Genomic DNA, 12,166 nt, shown 5'->3' with positions numbered 1-12,166 from the left:
CACAAGAGACTTACACAGCTTCATTGGCATGAAGCTAGTGTTACTATTTTGTAGTACCATAAAGTACTCTGAAGAAGCATCATTTTAACTTACTTGTACATTGTATGACATTTAGACACCATGGGTGGGGGGTGGTAGTAAATAGGTTATTGATACAATTCAACCATTGAGCACAACTGGTAAAATTGAGAGCCACTGCTATAAACCAAGAGTAGCCCAAGCAGGGTCCTGGCTTGGTACCTGTGAAAGGTATGCAGCCTTCGGGCCAGCAGGTGCTCCAGTGCCTGCACCTTCCCCAGGAGCAGGCCCCGAACCGCTGTTTCCTCTCGGCTGGCCGGGCTGATGCGCTGCGCAGTCAGGCGCCAGACGTGGATCTCGTGCTTCAGTTCTGCAGGAAAGAAAAGCCAAGGCTTGAGTGTCCCACCACCTCAGACATCAGCAGGCACCTACTCCTCACAACCTTCCAAGACTACGAAACATATACCTGATGATACACAAATAACCAAGAACCAAACCAAAGCAGTGACTTAGCATTCATGTTATTGTAATAGAACCAGGAGACAAAGCCCACATTAAAAAATTGCCATGGATGCAAAGTAATGTGATTTTGGTGAGAAATAAATTCTTGAATATACATATCAATGCTATCACCCAACAAACTTTTCCCCTCCCAGGGAATTATTTCTTACAGCCAGGAGTTTGGATCTCTCAGACACAAAATCCAGACACTGCCTAATCAATGAAGTAGATCTAGTGAACATGGAAGATACAAGTGTAGTTCTCAGCAGGAAGGCATCTGATAAGAGCAGGAGGTAGTGAATGCCCTGCCTCCTGACCAGGCCTCCAAGCTGAGCTTGCATCTGTGAAAGAACACAGGTGAGAGAAACTTAGACAAACTTATGAAATGCTCAAATTAATAGAATGAGGCAAATTTTACTCATCATTTCAGACATCTTCTGGTATAGAAAAGAGAAATGAATTGTCAATTCATTGGCTCCTAAAATATCAAAATCTTTTATGAAAATTTATACTTAACCTCTATTTTACAGTTAAAGGTGCTACAGAAATTTCTCCAAATATCCACCAAAAAATATAAGGAATAACAGTATTTTCATCAATCACCTCTTATGTGCAATGTACTATACCTCATATCACAAGAATTCAAGATGAAAAAGACAGAACCCTTTGAAGCAGGACTAGAGCACTTGACAACTAGCTCAGAGCAGAGGCAAGGCAGGCCCATTATCTAAATACTGAGAAGTAGCACGTACTTGTGGTTTAGTGACTAGGAAAACACCACTGTTTAAGCCCCCTCTATTCAGTACACAAGAGTTGATTACCTACTATGTGGCAGAGCTATTGCAAATTGCATCAAGATTCAGAAAAGAGAAGTGGGAGAGAATAGGGGCACTAAAACTATTTCAGTTAACACACGCTTTTCTCTAAAGACCTAGCCTTACAAAGATGACAACTCTTTGGAACTAAGCTGTGTAATGTGTTTTCATTCAGTTCATATTGACACTTTGTAGTTTGCCAAAATAAAAAATAAATAAACTTGGGTATAATTCAAAATCTTCTTCAGAGAAACATATCTGTAATTTCCTTTCAGAGAGCCTCACATCTCATTAAACAACCTATGAGGTTATGATAACATTAAAAGGAGGAACAGGAGGAGGAGGAGAAAATCGAATAAACTAGACTTCTGAACGACTGAGCACAAAAATATCACACAAGGACAGGAAAGGAGAGATGAGGTCATGCAGAGGCTTCAGTGAAGGTGTTTCATCCAATGGTGTGAACCACATTACACAGAAGATATCATTCAAAGCCCATCCATAAAGTACAGAGACTTTCCAGCCTGTCTTTCAAGGCATAGGTGATGGTCACTTTCCCAAGTGGATCAACTTTAAAGAGCTAAACAAGAGCATGGCTAGTCTCTGAGGCTAGTCCATGCAATGAAGGCTGGGAGGTCTCTCCCCATCGATGTGTGGAGAAGCAGAGCCTGGGAGTCACTGCTGCATCCGTGGAAATGGCCTTCCAGGTCCCCAGGGCTCCTTTCTGCAGGTGTCCTTTCCAGACGCAGCCTCAGCCCCTTTGTGTACACCTAGAGCCTAGCTGCCTTCTAATGTATCAAATCAAACAGGAGGAGCTATTCTCCCCAGATAATCCCCATGCATGAATCCATAGGTAGTGTACTTTTGTTTTCATCATTTTGGAATGAAATACATCATCACTTATCAGGGAATTTAGTTGAGAGATTTTGCCCAGGGAAAGGAAACTCACTGCCTGTACCCAGAACCCAAGTGCATTTGCTCCTCAGTTCTCAGGCTTCCTCCACACCTCTTCTGCCATCTCCACACCCTCTCTTCTCTGCTAAGCTCTAAGACTATGGTTTCAATGGGCTACTTGAAATTGTCTTCTGCATCTTGTGCTGTCAGGTTCACAGGTAAACATTCCATCTTCCCTCCACATAACTCTCTCTCCTCTCACTTTCTTAGTTTTTATATGCCATCATTCATCTTCCAGGTATGTGAGCCTGAAATGTCATTTTGGTCTTATCAGTGCCATTCTTCACTATTTCTACACTGACATTATTGAGCATGTCAGATACCATGCTAGATGCTAAAGGATAAAAATTAATAAGTTACAGGATTGGTCTCCAACAAGTTAGAAAGAGATATAAGATATGTCATAAGTAAACATGAACTAGGGCAGTACTGGGCCACAAAAACAGTTAAGGATATACTGGCATAGTTCTTACAGGGTCCACTTGTTCCTGTCTCAGGTCATCAGTTTGTCCAGACCTCATCTCCTCACACTTACTGACTCTGATTCCTCCTCAGTAACCTCTAACTGGAGTCACTTCCTACCAATCCACCCACGGTTAGTCATAAAACACTGCTTATTCTATCTATTTTATAGATAGATGTATATAGACAGATACAGTTATATAGATAGATATATAGAAAGAAGACACTTTATCTATCTTTATATTTACCTATCTTCTAGGAAGATAAATCTATCTAGGCTGATCTATCTAGAAAGATAGGGTAGCAGATATGCAGACAGACAGATAGATTCCTTCTTTCAAATTGGTTTACCATGGCTTGCAGAATAAAGCCAAAGGTCTACAGGAAAGACTCTAGATCCTCAAATGGCAAGTGCTTTTGTGAGCTCTGACCCGCTATATAAGCTCTTACCTTTTCCACGCTGGCCCCTGACCAGGAGATATCATCAGATGTCTAATCTCCACCTCTCTGATTACCTCCTGTCCCTATCTTCCTGAGCTTTTCAACCAACCTCTTATAGCATTACTTGGGGTTACCATATACATGGTACAAAAAGGTGAAGACATTACCATGTGGGATGTGCTCTCTCACAGGATCTGGGGACTGCCAGAATGCCTAGAGGAGGGTCATCCAGCTCCAAGTGATGAGTTTCAGGGGAAGATGCCAAGGCCAGGAGTTGAGAAATGGAATTATACTACTGTAATTTTCTTATAGTTTCTTATAGTTTATGTTAAGCAGTATCACTTGAAGTTAGTAGTATAACTATCACTAAATTCACAAAACACAACTATAGCCAAAAATGTAACAGCAAAAAGAAAAGATAAAATGAAATATTTTTAAATATTCAATCAATTCAAAATAAAGCATAAAATGAAGGGTAAAGGATAAAGAAGAGAAGGCACAAATAGAAAATAACATGATGATACACTTTAATCATATTATTAATCATGTTAAATATAATCTAAACGTACCAATTAAAAGAGAGATTATCAGGAATTGGATAAAAAAATCAAGACCCAACTGTTAGCCACTTCCAAGAAATTCACTTTAAATATAGAGATAAAAGAATGGAAAAGATATACTACCCTACAACCAGCCAAGAGAAATCTGGAATTGCTACATTAACAACAAAATAGATGTCAGAGCAAGAATATGAATATAGATATGGAAGGTCACTTTATAACGATAAAGGTGCTAAATCTTCAAGAGGCAATAATCCCAAATGTTATGTACCCTAATAACAGAATTTTGAAATATATAAAGCAAAAATCATAACTGTAAAAAGAAATAGACAAATCCACAATCATAATTAGAGATTTCTATTTTCATCTCTCAGTAATTTATTGAATAAATGGATAGAAAATCAGCAAGAATAGGGGCACCTGTGTGGCTCACTTGGTTAAGTGTCTGACTTTGGCTCCATTCATGATCTCACGGTTCATGAGTTCGAGTCCCAGGTCGGGCTCTGTGCTGACAGCTCAGAGTCTGGAGCCTGCTTTGGATTCTGTGTCTCCCTCTCTCTCTGTTCCTACCCCACTCACACTCTGTCTCTGTCTCTGTCTCTGTCTCTGTCTCTCTCTCTCTCTCTCTCTCTCAAAAATAAATAAAGGTTTAAAATATTTTTAAAAATAAAATCAGCAAGAATATAGAAGACTTGAATAATTTTATCAGCCAACTTGACCTAATTGACCATATTGACAAAATTTCACCCAACAACAGCAGAATACATACTCTCTTCTGGTACATACAGAATATCTACAAGGCTAGACATTCTAGCCATAAAACCATCTTAATAATTTAAAAAGATTCAAGTTTTACCAAGTATATTCTCTGGTCACTCTTAAATTAAATTAGGTAATTGGAAATTCTCCAAATATGTGGTAAATAAGCACTTCTAAAATACCCAAGGATCAAATAAATCAAAAGGGAAATTAGAAAGTAATTTGAACTGGATGGAAATGAAACAAAACATACAAAAATTGGTAGGAGGCTCACCAAACTCCACACCCGAAAAACAAATAACCCAGTGAAGAAATGGGCAGAAAACATGAATAGACACTTCTCTAAAGAAGACATCCAGATGGCCAACAGGCACATGAAAAGATGTTCAGCGTCGCTCCTTATCAGGGAAATACAAATCAAAACCACACTGAGATACCACCTCACACCAGTCAGAGTGGCTAAAATGAACAAATCAGGAGACTATAGATGCTGGAGAGGATGTGGAGAAACGGGAACCCTCTTGCACTGTTGGTGGGAATGCAAATTGGTGCAGCCACTCTGGAAAACAGTGTGGAGGTTCCTCAGAAAATTAAAAATAGAACTACCCTATGACCCAGCAATAGCACTGCTAGGAATTTACCCAAGGGATACAGGAGTACTGATGCATAGGGGCACTTGTACCCCAATGTTCATAGCAGCACTCTCAACAATAGCCAAATTATGGAAAGAGCCTAAATGTCCATCAACTGGTGAATGGATAAAGAAATTGTGATTTATATACACAATGGAGTACTACGTGGCAATGAGAAAAAATGAAATATGGCCTTTTGTAGCAACGTGGATGGAACTGGAGAGTGTAATGCTAAGTGAAATAAGCCATACAGAGAAAGACAGATACCATATGGTTTCACTCTTATGTGGATCCTGAGAAACTTAACAGGAACCCATGGGGGAGGGGAAGGAAAAAAAAAAAAAAAGAGGTTAGAGTGGGAGAGAGCCAAAGCATAAGAGACTGTTAAAAACTGAGAACAAACTGAGGGTTGATGGGGGGTGGGAGGGAGGGGAGGGTGAGTGATGGGTATTGAGGAGGGCACCTTTTGGGATGAGCACTGGGTGTTGTATGGAAACCAATTTGTCAATAAATTTCATATATATATATATATATATATATATATATATATATATATATATAAATAAATAAATAATAAAATAAAAATAAATAAATAAATAAATAAAAATAAAATATAAAGAAAAAAAAATAAAATGTGATTAGCAATATAAAAAAAAACAAAAAAAACAAAAAAACAAAAAAAAAACAAAACAAAAATTGGTAGGAGGTCACTAAAGTAGTACCTGGAAGGAAATTTAGAGCACTGAACACCTATATTAGAAAAGAAGATATATATAAAATTAATAACTTCAACCTCTACTTTAAGAAACTAGAAAAAGAAGAGTAAATAATCTCAGAGTAAGAAGATAATAAATATCAGAGTATAAATCATTAAAAGAGAAAGATTTAGAGAAAAATCTATATAATCAGAACCTAGTTCCTGAGATCAATAAAATTAATAAAACTCTAACCAGACCCATCAGAGAAAAGCAGAGATAGGAGAGGATTTAAGATTGTGGCTCAATAGGGGGACCCTATGCTTGCCTTATCCTCAAAAAGCTAGACAGATATCAAATCATTCCAAACACCCAAGAAATCAATCTGAATCCTGAGAGAATAAACTGTAGAACTAGAGTGAGAAAAGAAACCACATTGTGGAAGGTGGTAGGTGCAGAGACATGATTCTGGGGAGAAAAGAATCATGGGTGCTCTGAAGGGGAGGGAGCCTTGATCTTGGAGACAGAATAGAGGCAGATAAACAGAGAGAAAGCAGCACACAGGGGACTTCACAACAGAAACACTTCCCCAAAACCACTGCCTGGGAAAACTGGAACAGCTGATTATCACAAGTTTTTACAATCAGCAGAGCTCAAAGTGTGAAGTTTTAGAAGTCCATGCCACTGCCAGATGGAGCCTGGCAGGCATAGCAGTTCTCCTGTTGGAAAGGAAGGCAGAGGCCTAGGAGCAGACAGCGGGGTCTGAGGATCCCCTGGGTCACACTAGGAAAGACAATTCCCCTTCTTGGAGTGCATTTGGGAGAGGTGGCACAGCCTCTCAGGGGACAAAAGAGTTGGAGGGTGCCAACATGCTGCCTCATTCATTAGCATAGGAACAGAGACATCTGCTGAGGGCAGCAAGCCTTGGTGCCTTGTTTTTTGCTGCACTTCATCATAAATTCTGAGCCTCTGTGCGATCCTGCAACTGCTTTTCTGGGACAAGCCAGAACCAGCTGCAGCATGGCAAGACCCTCCCCCAGAGGATCAGCATGGATCCATGATGCACCAGTTCCCTAAAATTTGGACTTCTGAAAAACAGCCACATGCCTGAGATAAAACACAGGAGTACTGTGCCACCTGGCAGGCAGACAGCTTGGGCACAGACAAGGTGAAGGCAGGGCTCTAATGGAAGCCAAGGACACAAAAAGGGAGACTGCTCGCTCTTCTGTGAGGGCTTCTAGAACAGTGGGAGCAGATTCCCTGCTCCAGGATGAAAGTGTGGGGCAAAGCCATTTTCCCCAATCTGTCAGCACTAACAGACTTCAGTGAGCAACACAGTACCCCCAGTGGAGGCTGGAGCTGCTTACACCAAGCCCCACCCCACTACACCCTGCAGGTGCATCTTTACTAGGGCAAGTCAGCCTGTGAACCAGCACAGCAGGCCCTTCACCTAGAAGACCGACACAAAACCCTCACACACACCAAGTCTACTGATTGTAGAAGGCTGCAAAGTTTCAGCTCTAGTGGAAATAGGATCAGGTTTATTTTGACAAGCAGACAAAAGCACACCTAGTTAAAACACCACACACCTAACAAAGTCAAACATGCCTAGACCCCTGCACCCCCCCCACCAGCTGCAAGCAAGAAGAAACTCTTCAGAGAACTGACTGGAGGGGAAAAGCATCCTAAACATAACAGCAGAGTGCAAACTCTGAAACACTTCCTGAAGCACCAGGCTTTGGACGGTATAAGACCTCTTTTTAAAATAGCTATTACTCTCAGGAGCAGAAAATATAACAGGCTTTCCTAACATACACACACACACACACACACACACACACACACACACACAGTGACCTAGAAAAACTGACAAGACAGAGGAATTCACTGCAAAAGAAAGAACAAGAACAGGTCGCAGCCAAGGATCTAATCAAAACAGATATAAGTAATATGCCTGAACCAGAATTTAAAACAACAATCACAAAGATACTAGCTGGGCCTGAGAAAAGCATAGAAGACACTAAACAATCCTTTATTACAGAGATAAAAGATCTAAAAAGTACTCAGGCTAAAATTTTTAAAAATGCTATAACTGAAATGAAAAACCAACTGACTATAATGACAAGGAAGGATCATGCAAAAGAATGAAATAGTGATATAGAAGAGAAAAATATGAAAAATAATGAAGCTGGAAAAAAAAGGAAAGAAAGGTATTGGATCATGAATGTAGACTTAGAGAACTCAGTGACTCTAGAAAGCATAATAACATTCATATCATAGGAGTCCCAGAAGAAAAAGAGAAAAGAGGCAGAAGGTTTACTTGAGTAATTTATAGCTGAAAACTTCCCTAATCTGGGGAAGGACTTAGATATCTAAATCCTGGAGGCACAGAGAACTCCTATCAAATTAAACAAAAGCCAGCCAAAGCCAAAATATATCATAGGACAATTTGCAAAATACAGAGACAAGAAAAGAATCCGGAAAGCAGCAAGGAAAAAGAAACCCCTCACCTACAAGGAAAGAAAATTCAGGTTAGCAGTAGATCTGTCCACAGAAACCTGGCAGGCCAGAAGAGAGTGGCAGGATATATTCAACATGCTGAATGGGAAAAATATGCAGCCAGAAATACTTTATCCAGCAAGGCTGTCATTCAGAATAGAAGGAAAGATCAAAGTTCCCCAGACAAACAAAAAACTAAAGGAGTTTGTGACCACCAAACCAGCTCTGCAAACAATATTAAAGTGGACTCTTTGAGTGGGAAAGAAAGACCAAAAGCAACAAAGACTAGAAAGGAACAGAGAAAATCACCAGAAACACCAATCTTACAGGCAATACAATGGCACTAAATTCTTCTCTATCAATATTACTGTGAATGTAAATGCACTAAATGTTCCAATAAAAACAAATAGTGTATCAGAATGGGTTAAAAAAAATAAGACACATGTATATGCTGCTTACAGGAGACTCATTCTAGACCTAAAGACACCTGCAGATTGAAAGTGAGGGGATAGAGAATCATCTATCATGCTACTAGACATTAAAAGAAAGCCAGAGCAGCTATACTTATATCAGACAATCTAGATTAAAAAATTTTTGTTAATGTTTATTAATTTTTGAGAGAGAGAGAGACAGAGTGTGATTGGGGGAGGGGCAGAGAGAGAGGGAGACACGGAATCTGAAGTAGGCTCCAGGCTCTGAGCTGTCAGCACAGAGCCCAACACGGGGCTCGAATCCATGAGCTGTGAGATCATGACCTAAGCCAAAGTCAACCACCAAACTGACTGAGCCACCCCGGCACCCCAGACAATCTAGATTTTGAAATAAAGACTGTAACTACAGATCAGCGAGGGCATTATATCTAATTAAGGGGTCCATCCATCAAGCAGATCTAACAATTGTAAATATTTATGCCCCCAATTTGAAAGCACTCGAATATATATTCAGTTAATAACAAACATAAAGAAATTCATTGATAATAACATAATAGTAGGGAACTTAACACCCCACTTATAGCAATGGACAGATCATCTAAGCAGAAAATAAACAAGGAAATAATGGCTTTGAATGACACACTCTACTAGATGGACTTCATAGATGTATTCAGAACACTTCATCCTAAAGCAGCAGAATACACATCTTTCTCGAGTGCACATGGAACATTCTCCAGAATATATTACATACTTGATCACAAATCAGCCCTTAACAAATACAAAAACATTGAGAATTTAGCAAGCATCTTTTCTGACCACAACACTATAAAACTTTAAGTCAACCACAAGAAAAAATTTGGAAAGCCCTCAAATACATGGAAGTTAAAGAACATTCTACCAAAAATGAATGGGTTAACCAAGAAATTAAAGAGCAAGTAAAAAAATATATGGAAGCCAATGAAAATGAAAACACAACAGTCCAAAACCTTTGGGATGTAGCAAACCTCAAGAAGCAAAAAAAGTCTCAAATACACAACCTAACCTTACACCTATAGGAGATAGAAAAGGAACAGCAAATAAAGTCTAAAGTCAACATAAGAAGGGAAATAATAAAGATTAAAGCAGAAGTAAACAATATAGAAACAAACAAAAAAAAAACAGTAGAACAAATCAACAAAACTAAGAGCTGGTTCTTTGAAAGAATCAACAAAATTGACAAATTGATAAACTCCTAGCCATACTTACCAAAAGAAAGAGAGAGGACCCAAATAGATAAAGTCACAAATGAGAGAAGAGATCACAACCAACACTACAGAAATACAAACAATTATAAGAGAATACTATAAAAAGATATATGCCTACAAACTGGGCAATCTGGAAGAAATGAACAAATTTCTAGAAACATAAAAACTACTAAAAATAAAACAGAAAAAAATAGAAAATTTGAACAGACTCATAACCAGCAAAGTAATTGAAACAGTAATCAAAAATCTCCCAACAAACAAAAGTCCAGGGCCAGAGAGCTTCCAAGGGGAATTCTACCAGACATTTAAAGAAGAGTTTATACATATTCTTCTCAAACTGTTCCAAAAATAGAAATTGAGGGAAAACTTCCAAACCCATTCTACAAGGCCAGAATTACCTTGACTCCAAAATCAAGGACCCCACTAAAAACGAGATTTACAGACCAGTATGCCTGATAAACACACATGAAAAAATTCTCAACAAGATTCTAGCAAATCAAATCCAACAGTATATTAAAATAATTATTCACCATGACCTAGTGGGATTTATTCCTGGACTTCAGGGATGGTTTAATATTTGTAAATTAATCAATGTGATGTACCACATTAATATAGAAAAGGATAAGAAACATATGATCCTCTCAGTAGTTGCAAAAAAAGCATTTGACAAAATACAGCATTCATTCTTGAAAAAAAAAAAAAACCTCAACACGGTAGGGATAGAGGGAACATACCTTAACATCATAAAAGCTATATACTGAAGACCTGCAATTAATATCATCCTTAATGGGGAAAAACTGAGAGCTTTTCCTCTACAGTTAGGAACAAGACAGGGATGTCCACGCTCACCACTGTTATTCAACACAGTACTGGAAGTTCTAGCCTTAGCAATCAGACAACAAAAATAAATAAAAGGCATCCAAATTAGCAAGGAAGAACTCAAACTTTCACTATTTGCAGTTGATATAATACTCTACACAGGAAACCTAAAAGACTCTACCAAAAAACGGTGATACACAAATGCTGGAGGGTCACAGGATATAAAATCAATGTAAAGAAATCTGTTGCATTTCTATACATCAATGAATCAGTAGAAAGAGAAATAAAAGAATTTACCCCATTTACAATTGCACCAAAACCCATAAGATACCTAGGAATGTGGCGCCTGGGTGGCTCAGTCAGTTAAGCATCCAACACTTGATTTTGGCTCAGGTCATGTTCTCATGGGAATGAGATTGAGTCCCACATCAGGCTCTGTGCTAGACATGGAGCCTGCTTAGGATTCTCTCTTCCTCTCCCTCTGCTCTTCATCCACTCTCACACTCAAAAAAAAAAAAAATACCTAGGAATAAATCTAACCAAAGAGGTAAAAGATCTATACTCAAAAAATATAGAACGCCTATGAAAGAAATTGAAGAGGACATAAGAAATGGAAAAACATTCCAGGCTCATGGATTGGAAAAACAAATATTGTTAAAATGTCTATATTACCCAAAGCGATCTACATAGCCAATGCAACCGTTATCCAAATACTACCAGTTTTTCAAAGAGCTAGAATAAACAATCCTAAAATTTGTAAGGAACCACAATGACTCTGAATGGCCAGAATAATCTCTAAAAAAAAAAAAAAAACAATCCTTAAAAAAAAAGGAACAGAATAGAAAGCCCAGAAATGGACCCACAACTATATGGTCAATTCATCTTCGACAAAGCAGGAAGGAGCATCCAATGGAAAAACAGTCTCTTCAACAAATGGTGTCAGGAAAACTGGACAGAAACATGCAGAATAATGAACCTGAATCACTTTCTTACACCATACACAAAAATAAATTCAAAATGGATGAAAGACCTAAATGTGAGATAGGGAACCATCACATTCCTACAGGAGAAAACATGCAGCAATGTCTTTGACCTCAGCCAGAGCAACTTCTTACTAGATCAATCTCCAGAGGCATGAAAAACAAAATAAAAAATGAACATTTTGGGACACCTGGGTGGCTCAGTCAGTTAACTTCTGCTCAGGTCATGATCTCATGGTTTGTGAGTTTGAGCCCTGCATTGGGCTCTGTGCTGACAGCTCAGCCTGGAGCCTGTTTCAGATTCTGTGTCTCCCTGTCTCTGCCCCTTACCTGCTCACAATCTGTCTCTCAGTCTC

At 38.8% G+C, this 12,166-nt stretch overlaps 1 protein-coding gene across 1 annotated transcript in view; it reads right to left on the bottom strand.

Moving 5' to 3' along the window:
- Nucleotides 1–12,166, bottom strand: part of OCA2 (OCA2 melanosomal transmembrane protein) — a 424,483-nt gene that overhangs the window by 241,687 nt on the left and 170,630 nt on the right. Inside the window, exon 15 of the mRNA XM_047086660.1 lies at nt 241–388. Coding sequence (XP_046942616.1) covers nt 241–388 — 148 coding nt within the window. The remainder of the gene's footprint in view (nt 1–240; nt 389–12,166) is intronic.

Source organism: Lynx rufus, unplaced genomic scaffold, assembly GCF_022079265.1.
Source record: "Lynx rufus isolate CCGP_SWC_20201006 ecotype Redwood Valley unplaced genomic scaffold, mLynRuf1.p SCAF_21, whole genome shotgun sequence".
Classification (NCBI taxonomy): domain Eukaryota; kingdom Metazoa; phylum Chordata; class Mammalia; order Carnivora; family Felidae; genus Lynx; species Lynx rufus.
This window is presented reverse-complemented; position numbering and strand designations above follow the sequence as displayed.